This window comes from Cucumis melo, chromosome 2 (assembly GCF_025177605.1).
Source record: "Cucumis melo cultivar AY chromosome 2, USDA_Cmelo_AY_1.0, whole genome shotgun sequence".
In the NCBI taxonomy this organism is placed as follows: Eukaryota; Viridiplantae; Streptophyta; class Magnoliopsida; order Cucurbitales; family Cucurbitaceae; genus Cucumis; species Cucumis melo.
In genome coordinates this window covers 17,440,869-17,463,523 of record NC_066858.1, presented here as the reverse complement: position 1 = coordinate 17,463,523, position 22,655 = coordinate 17,440,869, and the positions used below count along the sequence as shown (strand labels likewise).

Genomic DNA, 22,655 nt, shown 5'->3' with positions numbered 1-22,655 from the left:
TAACTCTCTCTATCTTCTCGGGAAGCCACAAATACGTACTTTTGGGTCGTCCAGTCATGTCAACAGGGAACCTACTTCTCGCTACACTCCATTAGGCATAGGTACTTCTTCTTATATTATTACATTAAATGTCTAACTTTTGACATTTGTTACAGGCCTCTTTCTCGCTACTTACTTTTATCGCATCGCTTACGTTTACACGATATGACTTAAACAAGCATTTATTTTTGCCTCGCCTTCTTCCCTTCATGTTGCCTCGCAGGATGTCCTATACTCCTATTCGTAATGACTTCCCGCAAGGATCCTCTCCAAACAGACTTCCTTTCTTCGGGTCAAGGGCTCACGCATATTCCTTTTATGGAATATATTCTACTGTGTCAGAAATCTCTTCATTCAGCATCCTTGCCGCAGGGTCTTTATTGCATTGGTGGTACACGATTATGGCCTTACAAGTAAGGGTTCCTTACTGGGTATTTTTTATATACTCACTGTTTTCTATGTTTAATATTTTAGGCAAGACGTAAAGGATCTAGAAAGTTGACGAGCGACAGAAAGAAACTTTGACAAGCCATATGGGACTTCATTTTGCTTCTGCGCCTATTTATCAGTTTTTTAGTATATTGAGTTTTAGACTTTTTATTTAAAGATTTATCTTACTAATTTATTTTTGTTTTCTTTAAATGGTTACTACCTGTAAGTAACGTTTTCAAATTATTTTATTAGTTTTTTCGAATTTATGTCCGAATATTTATTTGATATTTAATTTTATAAAAATTTTAGTTTTTTCTCATTTCAAGAAAATATCTCTTGTTATTTATCTTTTAAGTAATGATCACCTTATTTAGTTTAAAAGTTCCAGACGTTATATTAGAAATAATAACAAATTTAAAATTGAGAATATTTCAAAAAGTAAGAATTTTATCGTATTTACATAATTTTAAAACAATGTACTATACATTTGCTATATCATATTCTCAAAAGGCTTACTACAATTTTTGTAGGTAACTTCTAAAATTCATAAAAGTGCAACCAACTAATTTGTTTCCTTATTCAATTTCTAAATGTATTTTACCGTTCGTCTTAAGTTTATCTCAGATATGTTTGATTATTTTGTTTTGTTTAACTAAGATGTAATTTAAGGAACTTAAGGAATCTGATTATGGTGAATTTGTTTTTATTGATAGAATAATTATGATATTTGTAAATTAGCAATTAATGATTATTTAATTTGATTTGTTATTTGTGCTATTCAAAAATATTTTTGGTTTGCCATGTTTCTATAATGAAACCTTAAAAAATGTTAGCCTTTTTTCAATTCAAAAATAATTTGGTTTAATAGACCTGTGTTTGAAGTCATGTTCTATAACTTAAAAGGTACAAATATGGACTTTTATTTCCTTTTTTGGATTAATATGTACTTCGAGATCTATACTATTAAAATAATAATAAGCTTTGGATTCTATTTTAGTACATAAATTTTATATTTTATTCGATTATGTTCTCTAAATTTATAAAAACATTTGTTTTAAGGGGTCTTTTCAAAAATATAAAAAAGCGGCAAGATATTTATACTGTATAGAACAATTCCAAATATAGAAAAAATTCAGAGGTCTACCGTGTAAAATATCGAAAATGCCCCATCAACCACGCCGTCAATAACGCGCGCGTATTATATTTGCGATCGTTTAGATATGACTACAATTTATACGCGATCGTTTAGATATGGTTCAATATATACGACATCGTTTAGATATAACTATAATTTATACGCGATCGTTTAGATATGACTACAAGGCGATCGTTTATATATGGTTATAATTTATACGCGATCGTTTAGATATGGTTCAATATATACGCGATCCTTTAGATATAGCTATAATTTATACGCAATCGTTTAGATGTGACTATAATTTATACGCGATCGTTTAGATATGGCTACAAGGCGATCGTTTAGATATGATTATAATATATACGTGATTGTTTAGATATAACTACAATTTATACGCCATTGTCTATATATGGGTACAATTTATCTTTTAAATTTTATCGTTTAGACTTGGAGACCCAAATCTAAATGTTTTTTTAATTTTTAATTCTTTTGTACATGATCGTTTAGATTTCTTTACACGATCATTTACATTTGGCTACTCCAATCAAAATGATTTTTTTTTCAAGATTTTTTAAAGATTTTTTATACACGATCTTTTATTTTTTTTATACGATCGTTTACTTTTTTAAATGATCGTTTACATTTGGCTACTCCAATCTAAATAATTTTTTTCAAGATTCTTTGCCTTATACACAGTCGTTTAGATTTGGTTACCCAAATGTAAACGCGTAAAAGAAAAAGAAAAGAAGAAAGACGATGGAAAGATTAAACGACGTAAAAAAGAATCAGAAAAGAAGAAGATGTAAATATTAAACGATGTAAAAAAGAATAAAAAAAAGAAGAAGAAAGACGGTTGAAAGAAATCACAAAATCAGAAAAGAAGAAATACAATGGAAAGAAATCGTAGTGAAAAAAAAATATGATGGAAAGATTTAACGACGTAAAAAAAATTAAAAAAAAAGAGGAAAAGAAGAAAGACGATGAAAGAAATCTAAGAGGAAGACGATGAAAGAAATCACAGAGAAATCACGAGGAAGAGAAGGGCAAACCTGAAATATTTAAAAAATGACTAAATTTATGGGCTTTATTACATGGGCCGTAAATATTCTGATGTTTTGTTACATTTATGTAAGTTTCCCTTGTTTTAATCTCCAAATTTTTAAATAGAGCTTAACTTAGTCTATGTCGTTAGGATTCCATTAACTCCCGAATGAAATTAGAAGGTATTTTTATATTTGGATGACTAGGCTCTAAATTCTCATATTAATTAATTTGATAGATAATCAAGAAATCTTATTAATTGATTCAACTACATATTTTTTATATCAACATAGTAGCATAATCAACACTTGAATCAAATAAACCAAAAAAACTAATTTATTTTATTTTCAAAACTGAACTCTCTTACATCTCCTTTGGGTTTCCCACCCTTTATTTTTATTTATATTTTTTAAAAAATTAGATATTGAAGCAAATTAATCATAAGAACATTGAATAGAATAAAACAAAATAAAAATGACATATAGTGTTAACATCCATGACAATAACAACCGATATAGAAAATAAACTATATGAAATTGGAGATAAGTATTTTCAAAACAAATCAATTTAATTGATATGAAGAGATCTATAACATAGTTACCTAAATATAGAAATCACATCATTATTCTATTAAAGAGTTAACAAAATCCTAATGATAGGGACCAAAGTAAGCTATTTTTTAAAATTCAAGAACTGAAAAAGAGAATAATAAAAGTTCAAGAAAAAAATAATAAGATATACATTTTTAAGGATCAAAATGAGATTTAAACCTAATAATAATAATAATCATAAATGTTGGTGGAAGGGTAAGGTGTGAGAAAAGAAAAAAAATTTACAAATAAATTTTTTTGCCAAAATAATTTTTTCTTCAAATTATGGTGTTTTGCCTAAACTAAAATTAATTTTTTTAAAAACAATATAAAATCATTTCAAATTGATTTTGAAGGAATTAGGTGATAGGAGATTTTTGTTAAGTGATTGACCAGAAATCAACCCCAAAATGATGATTGTAAAATATTGTTCGTAAGCTATTTTTGAATCATTTTTTAAATTATAATTAAATATTTGAACAAAAGATGGTAAATGTTATGTGTCAATAAATTATCATGAAAATAAAAAATATGTCTCTAACAATTTAACAATAAAATAAATAGAAATAAAATTTCACCATAATTATTTAGTTAAATAATTATTTTCTAAATAGAAATATAATTATTAATTGGATAACTCTAAATTAATTGTCAGGAATAAGCATAATAAATAAAATCAATTCTAAATATCCAAAAACTATTTCGAAGGATCGGTATCAAACATAAATTTGATTGCTTAAAAATGAATTTTACAAAATTAATTATTCACTAATCTTTTTTAAATTACTATACAACTATCCCTCCTAAGTTTAGGTCGAGCATATGATTTTTTTTTTTTGTAATCTAAGTTACATATATACGATAGTTCATATTAAAATTTTAAAATGGATCTTTTCAATAATATAACAAAGCGAAAAATTATTTATACTCTATAGAACAATTTCAGAAATCGAAAAAGCTCACAAACTCACAATGCGAAATACCAAAAATACATTAATAAACGTGCGATTAATCGTCCGCGTGCATCCAATTAATGTTAATAAACGATTATTAGACACCATCGTGTAAAATAATATATAATTAATATACGATCTTGTAAATTAATAAATATGTAAACGATAAAAAAAATGCTAAAGAATAACAAAAGACTTTAGTTATAAACAATCGTGTAGATTATTTTTAACGATTATCTCATATGTGCTTTTGATCAAGTATGAAAGTATAAACGATCGAAAACGATCATCATCATACACGATCTTGTACATAACCATATATATAAACAATAAAGTAATAAACATAAAAAAATGACAAAAAAGTTTAGACATAGACAATCATGTAGAGTAGCTTCAAATATCGTATATGTAAGTATAAACGATCATTTAGAGAAACAACATTAGGAATAAATGATCATTGCAGCCATTCCATCGACCTCCATTAAAAAACAACAATAGGAATAGACATTCTAATATAGAAAAAAAGAAAATATAATTAAGTATTTAATGGTGAAAGGAAGAATTAGATAGATATCTATCACATAATAAGAGAATAAAATGTACTAAACAATAAAAATAAACACGATGCAATAAGTAAATAAACGATCGTACAAAAAAGATAATAAATACTAAACGATCATTTAACAACAATAGACGATCGTATAAAATAAATTAAGCTATCGTATAGAATAAACTAAACGATCGTTTAAAGACGCTGGTCGTTTAAAACATCGTATTAACTTATATACGATCATTTAAAGACGCTGATCATACAAAATATTGAAAATTTTTGTGTTCATAAAGATGAACGATCGTGTTCATATAGCAAAACAATCGTCTCTATATTGATAAACAATGATGTTGATAGAGGTAAACGATCAAGTAATTCAATAAAAATTATCATGAAAAACTTTAAACTGTCGATTTTCATAATGAAATACACAATTCTTATAGTGATTCTTAAAAGTTCTAACTGAAAAAAAAACTTCAAATTCTTACAAACAAAAAAAACGACATTTATATTGAAATATAAATTCTTAGTTCGATGTAAACAATCATCAAAATCTTCAACGATCTTCATAACAAAATACAGGATGTCTTACATTAATATCTACATATTCTAAACATTTTATCTTGATGCCGAAATATATAATTCTGAACGAAGTTTTATAATCAACTAAATAGTTCAAACAAAAAACAATATTTAGAATACTCGAAACCAAAATCACTGAGACGATATTAACAGAACAATATAGATGATCTTGATTGTCCAAGATAACAAGAAGAGAAACGATATTATCAAAGATGATGAATATGAGAGCGAATGTTGTTGAAAATTACAAAAAAGACAAAAAATGATCAATATGAAAGATATATAAAAGACTAGATGAATAACTCGGAAACGACGATCGTGAAAAAATCGGAAAGAAGAAGAACTATCATATTTGAAAGATCTTTATAAAAGAGTAAGGACAAATAAAGAATTCTAAAAAAATAATTTACCTTAATAGACTTATTATACGGGCCGTAAATAATTTACAGTTTTGTTATATCCATGAAAATTCTCCATTTCAAAAAGATAATAATCATGAAAATCCAATACAAAATACACAAAAAGGCATAAAATTGAAATATGATTCTTCTGTAGAGATATAAAAGAATTATCAATTAACCAGCAATTTTTATAGATAGCAAAAATCGAAGCTACTTACAAAATATAACAAAGAAAAAAACCTAAAATGGAATACGAAGAATTTAGTAGATTTTGATATATTTTTAAATAATTTCAAAATTTTCTATATTTGGAAATGTAAAAAAAAAAAAATTTAAATTCAAATTAATTTGAACAATAATACTTTAAAAATCTAAACTATTGTTGTTGTTATAAACAATTTATTAGGTCAACTTATTCTCAAAGGGCCACGATCTGCACTGTGAACTCTAATAAGGATTATAATTCGTTATAAGAGAATACAAAGCATGGTTTGGCAAATTATGGGTCACCCTAGTACATGATCTACATCCTCAACATACTATTGCAAATTTCTTAAGCATGTTAGTGCATTTAATAACACATCCACACATTATACGAACCTACACCATTGTTCTCATGGCAAACTTTTTGCAGCCCCAGCCTCTACTCAATGCAGTTGCATCAATGTTTGAAAAACAATAATAAGAAGACTTTGAGCATTTTTGTTTATTGTTGTCAAACCCAAGCTATAATGAAGGACGACACACTGCATCGACATTAAACTTGAACACACTATTGGACACAAAACTGACAACTAATTTACATGGATGTCCAAGGATATATAGCGAGCCCAACCCAACACTTGGTAAGCCCAATACTTTTCTAAAGCATATTCTTAGCAACACCCAACAACAGCCAACAGCCAAGCCCATGAGGTTGTGGGTTTTCGAGACTTGCCACTTCCCTACCCAACTTACGTTTTTCATTGGGCTTTGTTCACTAATAGACAGACTGTTTAAGTAGGCTTATCATTTCACTAGTAACTTAAAGTCACAATATTTTTTCACTAATACCCTAATGAGTTAGGTTTTTCCCCAAATGTTTTAGTACACTTACCCTCCAACCCTTCAAATCATTAAAACATTAAAAAAATAAGAAGAAAACATAAATGGAAACTGAATGTGAATTCTTAATTAAAGAAAAAAAGAAGTATTTTGAAATCTAAACAGAAAAGGAAATCAAATTCAAGTCAATTGCATGATTATAGTTTCTGTAGAGTTTCCCTCTCAAACCTCTTCTCATAGTCGGTGAAAAAGTTTTTGGAAAGTAAAATGTTGGTAGAGAAGTTTGTGGATCAAGTCCTCTCGGTAGAGCATTCTTCATTCTACTTCCTTTTATTATTTCACATTTGTATCTGCATATACTCTATATTCCACATGCCCTTTGACTCTTCATTGCGTCTTTCTTATTAGCTTTATTCTTAAACCTATGGCCTATTTGAGAAAGTTAGCACCAAACTTATCTTTTTGTTGCTTTTATGCGAAAGTAATTGATTATTCCCAAAGGTGGATCATTGTATTTTTGAATGAAATAGTTTATATATATATATATATATATATATTATTGAATTTTTCTTTATTCAATTGTATAGTATTCTTTTCGGTTCTAATTCGATTGAAAATAATTTAAATATGTATATCATAATTTAAATTGAATCAAATTGTTCTTTATTCACCTTGATATTGATCAATGCAAAAACTCTTCGAAGGAAGTCCGCTCCTATGCATGACCCAAAGTCCTGCATGGACCTCACAGTGTGAACTCTTAGGGACGTTGAAGCTAAAAGTATGCTACTTTTTTCTAGCTGAAGTGTTCTAAGACAGTTTTAAAGGATACTCAGGAAAAATAGGATCATGTTCAGCCTAACTTAAACTCATCTTATGTATAGTGAAACATCCTGCATAACAATTATACCAGATTTTAACCTACGATATTTAAGTGGTAAATCAGTTTTGTTATCTCACATCTCTCATGCATGCTCATAAATCTAGGTTAGCTAGGCTCAAGAACTGATTACGATCTCCAAGTAATAAGTGTTCCGTAAACTATCAACTTAAGAACCTCCAACCTTAGTAATCTTATCTAACTTGTTGACAAGATTAAATTAGGTGAGCCTCTTGTAATCATTTTTACAAGATATCGACCTAATTTTATGAAAAATTGGAAGATATGTTTTTAACCTACATGGACATACAACTTATTTTTATTATAGATTTTAAGCTAAGGACAATAATTTATAACATACATTCAACGTTATATAACCATTATATAAACAATTAATTAATATGAGTTTAATTTATTTAACTTTTAATTAAATTCTATTTAATTAAGTTAAATAAATTATTAATTAACTAATAAATTAATTTTATTAAATCATATTTAATCAAAATTAATTTAACTAAACGATCAATTAATTAATTAGCATACTTTCCATGCATGAAAATGTTAACCTATAGTTGGATTTTAAATCTACATGGCATACATTATGCACATACATATTAAGCTTTAATTAAAACATACATCACACATAATTGATTAAAACATTCTAAAATTGATTGGTTTTGGCTCCTAAACTAAGCTAATAACTAAATTATTACAATAATAATATGGAAAAGTACATATATGCTCCATAACGACTTGAACCCAACTTGAAAACCACCAAAATTGCACTGCACCAGCCCATAAAGAATTGAATCGCCCTAGAATCAGGTAAACCGACCCAATCCACAAAGCGGGCCATCAGGAGCGGGTCAGCAAGATGGGTTAAAATCAGGTCACAGAGCGAGAACCGAGCGAGGAAAATCGGACCCATGGCGTGCAATGAACTAAGACATGCGGCGGGTGTGTACGGGTACAGGCAAAACCCAATCACGAATGGGGTCAGGTGAGCCTCAAATTGAGTAGGTACGCATGCGGGCAGTTGGCTTGCCTAGGTTGAATGAAATACGTGGGGCGAACTCCGAAACGGGCCAGGGCTGGAGCACGTTGGTCAAGCGAAGCAACGAATTGGGTGCAAATTGGTTTTTCTGATCGGGTCTCAGTCACAATTGGAGTCTAGGAGCCATAAACAGACCTGTCTTCCTTACTTTGACAAAAAAACCAGCTTTTCTTTCTCCCAATTTAACAATTACAGCCTACTTCTTGACTGTAATGACTCTTAAACAAATTACAGACTCTTTGCAAATTAAATTAAGTTATGAACAACGCTAATTACAATAACTAAATAAAAACATTTAATTTAATTACCAAAACCACTAATCAATTTTAGTTCATCACAACAATTTATCAAATAAATTGAAATACCTACCATATGCAATTGAGTAAAAATATGCACACTTTGATACCACATCATGGAATACGGTACATGCGCAGTAGAATTAAGATCGAATTTTTACCCTAATTCCAATTAACTAATTAGCGATTAACATGCCCTAATTAAAATGAAATTAGGGTTAATGAAAAACTCACATTTGAAGCCTCCCGATTCTCGCAGTCTCCTTCAAACTCGAGCAAGGATCACCACTGATGTTGACCCACTATGCTCTGGACTTAGAACTGGGTGTAGCCACCTATTTTTATCCTACATTTTTTAAAAGAAATTATTAATTGTAGAAATGGTTAAGATATTTTACTCATTTATTTTGTAAAAAAAGAAAAAGGTAAAATCTTTTTGTAATAATATGAAGTCTTATGTTTTTAATCTTTTTATTAAAATGGAAAATAAAGTCATTAATGAGAATATCTATTATTTACAAAAAAATTCATATTATTTTGACTTATCACTTTAGGAAAAAGGCAAATTAATTTATGTATACAAAATCTATTTTGATTTATCATATTAGGAAAAGCAAAATAATTTATTTTATACAAAATTCTGTAATACCATATTTGATTTATCTTATCACTTTAGGAAAAAAGCAAATTAATTTATGTATACAAAATCTATTTTGATTTATCATATTAGGAAAAACAAATAATTTATTTTATACAAAATTCTTTTAATACCATATTTGACTTATCTTTATCACTTTAGGAAAAAAATAAAAAAATTATTTTGGACAAAATCTTTCAATATCATATTTTTACTATTTTAGAAAAAAGAAAATTAATAAAATTACATAATATCTAATTTTATTTTATACTTATTAAATTTTCCTAATTTGTGGCACACCCCGGGTCTATAAACAGGATCCTTTGTCATTTGGAAAAAGAGGGGAAAGAAATTGTTTTAGAGAGAATCTCTAAAAAAAAAAAAAAGTGTTTAGAGAGAATTTGAAGAAACGTATTCCTCTGCAAAAAGGTGTGTCATTAGCTTTTTTCGCTTTATTGTTTTTATTTTCATATCGTCTTTTTTTTTTTTACCTAATTCTAATCCCATAGGGAAGAAAGAACTTAGTTGGAGGTTGCATTAGGTAGGGTTTACTCCCAATGATCCGCACCTCATACAACAAGTAATTTTTTTCGGGATTGAATCCTTATTTTTGTTCTTCTCTTTTCAAATGTAGAGAGAAAGAAAAAAAAATGTATAAGGAATTTTTTTTTCATTTTTACTACCTTTTTACCATCATGCCAAAAGAAAAGGTCTTTTAAAATTTTTCTTTCTCTCTAAACAGTAGAGAAAAAGAAAAAGTTATAAACAAAAAAATTCTATTATTATCATTTTTTTTTATTATTATTAGATATAATTTTTTTTCTCTTTTAGGGTGGCGGCAAACCTTGCCGTCACCCCTGTTTCTTTTCTTTTTTTTTTTCTTTTTTTTTTAATTAATTTATTTACTTATTTAAATTTAATTTTATTTGTAATTTTATTAATATTATATTATTATTATTATTATTATTATTATTATTATTATTATTATTATATATATATATATATATATTTAACCTTTTGTTTGTTTTTTATTTTTTTTATATATAACATCATTTATTTAGTTTTTTTTTTATATTTATGATTTTTTTAAACTTTTTTTGTTATTTTTATTCTTATACCATTATCATTATTTCCTTTCATAATTTTTTTTATCTCTTTTAACTTATTATATCCCTATGTCCTTTTTTCTTCACTTATTTATTTAATTTTTTTTTACATATTCATTTGTTTATTATTTCATTTAGTTTTTTTTTCATTTTTTTTCTTATTTTTCTTTATCGTTATTATGTATCTTTTCTTTTCCTTTTCTTTTAATTTATTTTTTATTATTATTGTTATATTTAGTATATGCATATATTGATATCCTAAATTATCTGTCTAATTTATTGTGTGGTATATTTTTTATTTCTATTTGACTTTCTTTAAAAATTTCTTGAAAATTTTAAGATACTTTTAATCATAATTGTATTTAATTTTGAAATCTTTTTTTTTTTTTTAATTTTTTCTCTTTAAACCATTTAGAATCTTTTTTTTCTTGCTTTAAAATTATTAATTTTAAAACTCAAAATTAAATAGATATTCCATAAGGTTTCCTAATCTACATTTTTTTTAACCACGCCGATTTCGATAAAAAAAACCTACGATGGAATCTAGAAATTTCTGGGAGTCCGTTATTTCTAGATTCTTGAGGTGAGGGATCAATATCTTAGGGAGTCCGAGATTTGATCCCAAGAGAAAATATATTTAATCAATGTTTAAAAAAAAAAAACTTTATTAGAAGACTAGCCTATGATAGAATTTGAGAAATTGTAACAATTTCTCATTCTCTTAAGGTGAGGAGTTTTCCCTAATATAGTCTAATTAATGGGTGTATCCCACTTATTTTATGGGATCATTGCTCCAAATATTGGAGTGGTGAGCAATGAAATAAGACATAGTTCTTTTTCTGAAAAAAATAAATTTTATTCAAGACATTAAATTTGGCCACCGTTTTCTAAAACAGGTGTTATGGGGTGCTAATACCTTTCCCGTACACAAATGACTCCCGAACTCAACTCTAATTTTTTCGTAGATCAGTTTTTATTTTATTTAAAATGATTCTCTTTATTTCGGTGTCCAATCACACCGTAAAAAAGATTGGTGGCGACTCCTCTTTTTTTTTTAAAAAAAAAATAAACGTTTTTAAGGATGTCGGTCGTTCCGCGTCGTCTCGGGTACGTGGCGACAGCTTGGCGACTCCACTGGGGACATAAGGTTTCACCTTGAGAGTTTGGCCTTTTCTTTTGTCTTGATCTTGTATATTTTTTTATGTTGTTATTATTGTCTCACACACAATCACAAGCCTCCTACCCGGGCTCTACCATATAGAATTAGAAACGAGAATGGAGTAGTGTCGACCTCACACGAAAAATTCTCACTCAAGTTGGTCATACAATCACATGTGACGATTATGATCAAATTGAGGACCTTTTATCTTTTAAGACTTATATTAAACTTCACTCATTATGATTCGCATTCATATGTTTTATTCTCACACACTATCACAAACCCTCTACCCGGGTTGTACCTGTAGGATTAGATTCGAGAATGTAGTAGTGTTTGACCTTCGAGGAGTTGTTGCTCCCGTGTAGGCACACGAAAAGTTCTCACTTAATTTGGTTGTATGATCAAGTGTGACTATACACCATTTTGAGGGCCTGTGTCAGATAGGATATTAGCATTAACTTCACTAAGTTTGTTTGAGTCATTGCATTAGTTGATTGTTTTCTTTATCACATTCATCGTTACATAGACTCATTCTTATTTATTCATGGTCCTAGGATGGTAGATACTCACGCGTCTGAGGTCGTTGCCCAATTGATTCCTAACGAAGACTCGTGGGAGAATGTATCTCAATGGTCAGAACATTTTCAACTAAAGTCAGGGTCGAGTTGGCCAAAGAAATTAGAAGTTCCACTTCCAAAGACTTGTCAGTTGGGATTCATCAACAATAACCTGGAAGAGTTAAAAAGTTTATGGGAAAGCTTAATGCCGGAGCAAAGAGCAGAATTTACAAAAGCATATGGAAGCATATGTGACCTTTTATACACTACCATTAATACATCAACATTGCAAGCTTTGTCACATTTCTGGGACCCTGTGTTGAAGTGTTTCACGTTCAACACGTTCGACTTAACTCCCACTATAGAAGAATATCAAGCACTTATTAGCCTACCGGTTGACAGAGGGAATAATCTGTATATCTATGATCGAAAATTGACTCTACAACGGTCACTATCAAAGTTTATGGGTGACATTCATGCATCTGAGCTAAAGAAACAGATGAAGACAAAAGAAGGTAGGAATTGTATTCCCATCAATTATCTCATCAATCTTGCGCGTGGTTGTTTATTAAGGAAAAATGGTTTGTCTCTCATCGCATTATGTATCTATGGAACAGTTATTTTTCCTAGAATTAAAGGATATGTTGAAGAAGAGGTTGTTAAGATTTTTGTTGGGATAGAACGAGGGGTAAACCCTGTTATCCCAATCATGGCAGAGACTTTCAGATCACTAAATCATTGTCGAATCCAAGGTAAAGGAAAATTCTTCAGCTGTGCTCCAATGCTCTTCATTTGGATTTCCAGTCATTTAAGGTATCCTAATAATTTTGGATATCCTCAAATAAAATTCAGCAGTCCATGGAATAAGACAAGAAACACTATCAGAGAATTCAATAGTGCACATTGGGATCCAAAGGATCCAGAATTTGGGGTTTGGATGCAGTTTTTCAGCCATTTAACGACAATAGAAGAAATTTAGAGAGCCCCTTGGATGCCCACAAGTCCTTTGACATACTGTTGTGGGAAGTTGGCTTTTATCTCACTATTAGGCTTATGGGGGGGCATTGCTTATTCTCCTCTTTTGGTATTACGTCAATCATGGTTAAAACAATTTGCGCCAGTTGTGTGTGGGTTAGAAGATTGGGAATTCTCATATGAGTCCAACATAGCAAATGATAAAATTCACGAAGCAGTCGAGGCATGGAAATTTGTAAAGAAGATGAAAAGTTTGCGACATTGTGAGGGTACTACAAAACAATATGATAATTGGAAAGCATCTAGGAATGGAATTACAATTAATCCTATGTCAGAATCCTTAGTTTCAAACATAAAATTGAAGAAATATCATGATAAAGAAAAGGAATTAAAGCGATTAAGAGAAATGAATTGTGTTTTGGCAACAGAGAACGAAAAGTTAAGAGAAGAAGTCAAGAAATGAGTCCAGTAAGCTGTTAATACTCAAAGAGATTTAGACGAGGCGAAACGAAAGCGATTGGAGTTGGAGAAGGAAAACGATTCTTTAAACACTGAGGCAATCCAAGTGAGAAAAAAGAATAAGAGGTTATTAAGGAATATTGCTAACTTACATGAAGAGATAGAAGCTAAAAAGGTATGCATTACAGATTTGAAACATGAAATAGAAAAATTGAATGGAATTGCCTTAGAATTCCAAAATGCATTACAAGCCATATCATCTCAACAGACCGCTATGGGAATTGAAGTTCTACAACATTCGATTGAAGAATACAAATCCCAACTTATAGAAGCGGAAAGCAAAAACAATTTTTTGCAAAAGGCCGTTAACAGTTCTGAAAGCCAGTTGCTGATATGTCGCAAAGCAAGGAAAGTCATAACAGATGACTATGCTCAATTAATAGAAAAATATCAAGAAATGTCGATAGATTTCATGATGTGGAAGGACGAGTACGAGACATTGAGACGAAAGTATGATGATGCTATAGGTCGGATGGAACGAGGGGCTGAAAAATTAAGACAAATGGCGAGGGTGGCAGATCAATTCTCAGTGCAAGCTAGGACTCTCCGACAAGGTGTTATACCTACCCGCGACACCGATAAAGAATTGTCTCATTTTCTAGGAATCATAGGGCAGTGCCTCGGACGTTTTAGGTGCTACCATTAGGTGTTAGAGTCATTGTACTTTTCATTTTTAAAAAAACTAAGTCTTGTTCGTGTCATTTTACATTCATTTAATAAAAGTATTCTATTTTTTTTCTCTTTCTTATCTCTCTTCTCACTCACTTGAATCATTATTTTCTTCTTGAAAAGATAAAAAGTCAAAACTTGCAAAATAGCTCAAGGTTCGCCTCCTCAGCATCCATATTGGACAAGAAGAAAGGCTCGAATAATGGATGAGCAAACCAATGATCAAGTTCAAGCAGTTCGTCAAGACGTTGAAGGTCTGAAGGATCAATTGGCAAAAATCCTAGAATTGCTCACCACCGGAAGAGGAAAGAGTGTTGCGGGGACTTCATCACAAGTGGAAGTGGATCTGAATCAGGTACTGGAGGACATGCCTGCATATCCTCCGGGTTTCACTCCTCAAAGGTCATCTAGTCCACGCATGGGGGATATAACATATCCTACATCATTTCCCGCGCCAAATCCTAACACAACCACCCAACAAGCAGCTCATGCAAACAATCCTATATCTACTCCAATTATGGAAGGTAGTAAGAAAATTTCAGAAGAGCAGGGTAGTAGGAGAAGACTGGAATTTCTAGAAGAAAGACTGCGCGTCATTGAAGGTGCAGACATGTACGGGAGTATCGACGCAACACAACTATGTTTGATATCAGATGTGGTGATCCCTCCCAAATTCAAGACTCCAGATTTTGAGAAATACAATGGAACCTCATGTCCAAAAAGCCACCTAGTTATGTACTGTCGGAAAATGTCAGCTTATGCTCATGATGATAAATTGTTGATTCATTGCTTCCAAGACAGCTTAGTTGGCCCGGCTTCTCGTTGGTACATGCAATTGGATGGTTCACAAGTGCATAGGTGGAAGGATCTTGCTGATTCTTTTTTTAAAACAATATAAGTACAACATTGATATGGCGCCCGATCGTCTAGACCTTTAGAGAATGGAAATAAAGAATGTTGAAACTTTTAAGGAATATGCACAGCGATGGAGAGAGTTAGCTGCACAAGTGCAACCTCCCCTGACTGACAAAGAATTGACAGCTATGTTCATAAACACTCTTCGGGCCCCATACTATGATAGAATGGTTGGAAGTGCTTCAACTAATTTCTCGGACGTCATAATCATTGGGGAAAGGATTGAATTTGGAGTGAAGAATGGAAGGATCTCTGATCCCGCTTCAGAAACAAGAAGAGTGATGACCCCAAAGAAAAAAGAAGGAGAAGTACACGAGTTGAGTTCGACTCAAAGAGTAGCAACACGTGTATCCTCACCAATTGTGGGGCAGACAAATTTCTCTCCTAGTTATCAGAATGGAGGTCAAAGCCCATTTGGTCAGTCAACTCAGAGAAATATAAGGAACAATTGGAAGCAAACCCGTTTTGATCCTATACCTATGTCGTACACGGAACTTTTGCCTCAACTTATAAAGAGTCATCAAGTGGCTATTGTACCACAAGAGCCTCTGCAACCACCATATCCTAAGTGGTATGACCCCAACGCAAAATGTGAATATCATGCTGGGGCAGTTGGGCATTCTACGGAGAATTGTTTTCCTTTGAAAGCTAAAGTGCAAAGTCTAGTTAAAGCCGGTTGGTTAAGGTTCAAGAAGACAGGGGAAGAGCCTGATGTCAACCAGAACCCTTTACCAAATCATGAGGGTCCCTCCATAAATGCAGTTGACACGTTCATGCAAAGACATAAGAATAAGGTGAGCGATGTAGCTACTTCAATGAAAACGCTTTTCCAAATCCTCCATGGATCTGGATATTTGTCACCAAGGTTTAACAATGATGATAGAAAGAAGATTGGATGCACCAACAATGAGCAGTGTTTATTCCATCCAGAGACAAATGACCATTCCATTGAGGACTGTTGTGAGTTCAAGAATGAGGTGCAAAAGCTGATGAACTCAAAGATTCTCTTGATAGGACAGATGAGCATGCAGGAAATCGAGGTTAATATGATCACTAATGCTTCATCTAATGAGAAAACTTCAAATGAGACGACATTTATGTGGAAACCATTAGTCATTCATTACGAAGAGAAGTCGAGTATTATGTCTTATATCCAAAAACCTAAAGCAATGACAGTTGAAATACCAGGTCCTTTTGCTTATAAGGATAACCATGCCGTTCCATGGAAATATGAATGTCAGTTCATCACGGACAATGTCGTTTCTGCAACAGTCGGAGGAATAACGCGTAGTGGAAGGTGTTATACACTAGATAATTTAAAAGATGTCTCTAAGGAGGATGAAGTTCGACGACGTAAAGGAAAAGCTATAGAAATGGCATGTGAAGATGATCTAAATGATCTGAGCAAGGTTTTTACTGAAAAGAACACATTAGTTGAGAAAGAGACAGATCACGAAGTTGTCTCCAAAGAAGAAGCCTGTGAATTTTTGAAGTTAATTAAGCAGAGTGAATATAAAGTGATTGAACAATTACATCGTACCTCTGCTCGTATATCGATGTTGTCATTATTCATGTACTCTGAACCGCATCGTAAGGTTTTGTTGGATATCTTAAATAGAGCCCATGTAGGACATGATATTTCAGTGAATGCACTTAGTGAAATCGTGGAAAATATAACTGCTACAAATTGCATTTCCTTTACAGATGAAGAAATTCCCCCTGAAGGTACTGGACATACTAAGGCATTACACATATCTGTGAAGTGTAAGGACCATCACGTGGCGAGGGTTCTGGTAGATAATGGTTCATCTTTAAATATAATGTCGAGATCCACGTTGATGAAACTCCCCATAGATCCATCGTACCTAAGACCAAGTACTATGGTTGTAAGAGCCTTTGACGGTGCACGTAGAGAAGTAATCGAGGATATAGATATCCCATTAAAAATTGGGCCTTCCACTTTCAACATTTCATTCCAAGTAATGGATATAAATTCCTCATACAGTTGTCTACTGGGACGACCTTGGATTCATTCAGTAGGGGCAGTCCCATCTTCACTACACCAAAGGTTGAAATTTAGTGTAGAAGGTGGTCAAGCTATTGTTTATGGAGAAGAGGACATGTTTGTAACAAAAACATCAGTACTTCCTTATGTTGAAGCAACGGAAGAAGCTCTGGAATGTTCTTATAGATCGTTTGAAATTGCTAATGCTACTATATTTCCGACAGAAGATTTGAGCATGGACCGTTATGTGTCTAAGACATCTCTAATGATTGCAAAGACAATGATCAAAAGTGGTTTCTAAATGCATAAGGGACTGGGAAAAGATAATCAAGGGGACTCGGAAGTGATTTCTCTTCCTAAAGCCAAGGAAAAGTTTGGTTTGGGCTATAAGCCAGTAACTTCTGAATGAGAGAAGGTTCGAGCAAAAAAGAAAGAAAAGAAAAGCGCGCTCCTTATGGGATGCGAGATGAAGGAGGAAAGAATAAGCATACCTCATTTATCTGAGACATTTAAGCTTGGAGAATTGTTGTTTGATACCCACCAGAGAAAAAGACATAACGAAGATTCTGAGATCTCAATTGCAGTTGTCTCCGAGAATACTAGTCCGCCTCATCCTTTGGTTCATAAGTGTCCGCCAGGATTTGAGTTGAACAATTGGGAGATCAAGAAGACATTGAAAGTCACTAAGGGATCGCAAAAGTAATAACTTTTCATACACCCTCTGACTATGCCTAAGGTCACAGGGTAGCTTTTTCTTTTGTAATAAAGGAATCTTTTTATTATTTTACAAATTGGCGTTTTGATACTTTAGTCATTATGTACTTCCTTTTATTTAAAAAATGAAAAACATGATTCTATCCCAACTATTGTGTCTTTTCTTTTTGCTTCTCGCTTTTCGCCTCTTGGTTCTTTTACCGATGCAATTTAGGATCCATAACAGGAACACCAGAGTGGAAGGTGACGTTGATGACGCTGTTGATTTCGAAGTTCCAATTTGTAATCTTGAGCAAAATATTGGAGAGGGTGAATCTGATATATCACCTGAATTACTAAGATTGATAGAGCAAGAAGAAAAGAAGACTATGCCATATCAAGAAACTTTGAAGGTTATTAATTTGGGAACACCGGAAGAAGTGAAAGAAGTGCGAATTGGCACTTTGGCCTCGGAGCAAGATCAATCAGAGCTGGTGGCCCTACTTCACGAGTTTAAAGATATATTTGCATGGTCTTACCAGGATATGCCCGGTTTGGATACAGAAATTGTAACACATCAATTACCACTCAAACCAGAATGTAAGCTTATACGGCAAAAGCTTCGCAAATTGAAACCTAAAACGTTGATAAAGATCAAGGAGGAAGTTAAAAAGCAGTTTGATGCTGGATTCTTAGCAGTAGCAAAATACCCAATTTGGGTTGCAAATATTGTCCCAGTTCCAAAGAAAGACGGGAAGGTTAGAATGTGCGTAGACTATAGAGATCTTAATCGAGCAAGTCCTAAAGACAACTTTCCTCTTCCTCACATCGACGTGTTGGTAGATAATATGCCGGTTTTTCCACCTTCTCATTTATGGATGGATTTTCAGGATACAACCAGATCAAAATGGCTCCAGAAGATCAAGAAAAAACGACATTCATCACCTTGTGGGGAACGTTCTGCTATAAAGTAATGCGTTTTGGGTTAAAAAATGCAGGAGCAATTTATCAGAGAGCGATGGTTACATTATTCCATGACTTGATGCATAAAGAAATTGAAGTTTATGTTGATGATATGATTGCCAAGTCCAGACTCGAAGAAAAGCATGTGGTTACCCTTCGTAAGCTTTTTGAACGTTTGCGAAAGTTCCAATTAAAGTTGAATCCAGCAAAATGCATATTTGGAGTTGCTTCTGGGAAGTTATTGGGTTTCATTGTTAGTCGTGAAGGCATCAAGGTGGACCCAGACAAAATCAAGGCTATAGTTGACTTAAGGCCACCAAAAACACAAAAGGAGGTTAGAAGTTTTTTAGGAAGGTTGAATTACATTGCAAGATTTATTTCATACCTTACTCAAACTTGTGAGCCAATTTTAAAATTGCTTCGAAAAAATGAGATTTGTCATTGGAATGAAGATTGCCAAAAAGCTTTTGACAAGATCAAAGACTACTTGCAAAGCCCTCCTATCCTCGTTCCGCCAACTCCAGGACGACCTTTGATCTTATACTTGACAGTGAAGGAGGGGTCAATGGGATGTGTGCTGGGACAACATGACTCTACTGGAAAGAAAGAGCAAGCTGTCTATTATTTGAGCAAGAAGTTCACGAATTATGAATCAAAATACTCATTGTTGGAAAAAACATGTTGTGCTTTAGCATGGACGACTCAAAGATTAAGACAGTATATGTTATACTATACTACATGGCTTATTTCAAAAATGGATCCTATAAAATACATTTTTTAAAAGCCATCCTTATCAGGAAGGATAGCTAAGTGGCAAGTGTTGTTATCAGAGTTTGATATCGTTTACATTACTAGAAAGGCCATAAAGGGTAGTGTGATTGCTGATTGCTTAACGGAGTTACCAATTGAGGACTATGAGCCCATGAAGTTTGATTTTCCAGATGAAGATATCATGGCATTAGTAAATACATCATCGAATACATGGACAATGATGTTTGATGGAGCCACGAACGAAATAGGGCACGGTGTGGGAGCAATTTTGATGTCCCCCGATGGGAAGTGGTACCCTTTAACTGCTAAGTTATATTTCGATTGCACCAATAACATGGCTGAGTATGAGGCATGTAGTATGGGAGTGCGAATGGCATACGAGATGAAAGTAAAAAAATTACGAGTCCTTGGGGACTCCCTGTTGGTTGTACATCAGCTGAATGGGGAATGGGAGACAAGGGATGCTAAATTGATCCCTTATAACGATTATATTCGCACAATAGCGCAAACTTTTTATTCAATAACTTTTGAACACGTCCCACGCGAAAGCAATCAGGTTGCAGATGCATTAGCCACTTTTTCTGCCATGTTTAATGTAGCTTACAGTGAAGAAGTTCAACCCATAAGGATGGAGAAGTATAAGACACCATCCTATTGTATGAGCCTCGAGCGGGAACCTGACGGTAAATCTTGGTATCATGATATTAAGCACTACATCGCATATCGGGAGTATCCACCAGGGGCATCGGAAAATAGTAAGCGCACCATTAGGAGGTTAGCCATGAAGTTCTTTCTAAGTGGTGAAGTATTATACAAAAGAAATTATGATATGACTCTACTGCGATGCGTTGATGCTTTGGAAGCCAAAATTTTTTTGGAAGAAATTCATGAAGGAGTGTGTGGGACGCATGCGAATGGACACATGATGGCGAGGCAAATTTTACGTGCTGGTTATTTTTGGTTGACCATGGAGTCAGACTGCATCAAATATGTGAGAAGATGCCATAAATGTCAAATATACGCAGATAAAGTGCATGCTCCAGCCTCTCCATTGCATGTGTTGACGGCTCCATGGCCTTTCTCCATGTGGGGCTTGGATGTAATTGGACCCATTGAGCGAAAGGCATCAAATGGCCATCGATTCATTTTGGTAGCCATAGATTATTTCACGAAATGGGTAGAGGCTGCTTCCTACAAAAGTGTCACCAAGCAGGCCGTTGTCAAGTATGGTTTACCTTAGCGTATCATTACCGATAATGGAAAAAACCTGAATAATAAATTAATGGAGGAGTTATGCAATCAGTTCAAGGTTAAACACTCTAATTCCACTCCTTATCGCCCTAAGATGAATGGGGCAGTGGAAGCAGCAAATAAAAATATCAAAAGAATTCTCGAAAAAATGTCGGTCACTTATAGAGATTGGCATGAAATGCTACCTTTCGCATTGCATGGATATAGAATATCAGTCCGCACGTCAACAGGGTCAACCCCTTTTTCACTAGTGTATGGTTTCGAAGCAGTTTTACCTGTTGAAGTTGAGGTGCCATCCCTTAGGGTAATCCAAGAGTTAAAACTAGATGAAGCAAAGTGGGCTCAAGTAAGGTACGAGCAATTGAATTTCATAGAAGAAAGGAGACTGACTGCATTATGTAGAGGACAGTTATACTAAAAGAAAATAGCACGAGCGTATAAAAAAAAAGTTCGACATCGCCATTTCCAAGAAGGAAATCTAGTGTTAAAAAGGATCCTGCCTTTTCAAAAGGATCATAGAGGAAAATGGACTCCTAATTACGAGGGACCATATATAGTAAAAAGGGTTTTCTCGGGAGGAGCTTTAATTTTGACAAATATGGACGGAGATGACTTGCCTAACCCAATAAGTGCAGACTATGTGAAGAAATACTATGCATAAAGCGACGATTAGCTTTTGGTTATAACATTTTCTCGTCAAGTCACTAATATTTTAAGGATCTGAGCTTGTACTTGAGATTTCAATACTCAGAACGTTATTGGGCTATTACACATGTTTTGTTTTTTTTTTCTTTCTTGAGAAAAGTAAACAATGATTTTTTTTTCTTAACATTGTTCATGCACACATGACTTTTCACATTGTTTGCATTTCCATAGGTGGCATGGTATACATTATTGATATAAAAATTTAATATATGACGTTTAGCTTGATTATTCATTCTTTTGTCATGAGGCGCTTGTTTTATCCCTGGCCCTTGACACCATATTACTGAGATGGCGTTTGTTTTATCCCTGGCCTCCAGTCTATTTATTCATTTATCATGAGGCGCTTGTTTTATCCATGGCCTCCAGCTTATTCATTCTTTTGTCATGAGGCGCTTGTTTTATCCCTGGCCCTTGGCACCATGTCGCTGCGATGACGCTTGTTTTATCCCTGGCCTCCAGCTTCTTCATTCTTTTGTCATGAGGCGCTTGTTTTATCCCTGGCCCTTGGCACCATGTCGCTGCGATGGCGCTTGTTTTATCCCTGGCCTCCAGCTTCTTCATTCTTTTGTCACGAGGCGCTTGTTTTATCCCTGGCCCTTGGCACCATGTCGCTGCGATGACACTTGTTTTATCCCTGACCTCCAGCTTATTTATTCTTTTGTCATGAGGCGCTTGTTTTATCCCTGGCCCCCAACTTATTCATTCTTTTGTCATGAGGCACTTGTTTTAT

General features: G+C 33.0%; 1 protein-coding gene across 1 annotated transcript; it reads left to right on the top strand.

Annotated features, from left to right (window-relative positions):
• Positions 1-14,824: 14,824 nt before the first annotated feature.
• On the top strand, positions 14,825-21,881 carry LOC103501694 (uncharacterized). Its single transcript, XM_051081774.1, is given in 5 exon segments — positions 14,825-15,502; positions 15,504-17,835; positions 18,127-18,241; positions 18,483-19,081; positions 19,084-21,881. Coding segments are annotated over 5 exon segments (6,522 nt in total).
• Positions 21,882-22,655: the final 774 nt, after the last annotated feature.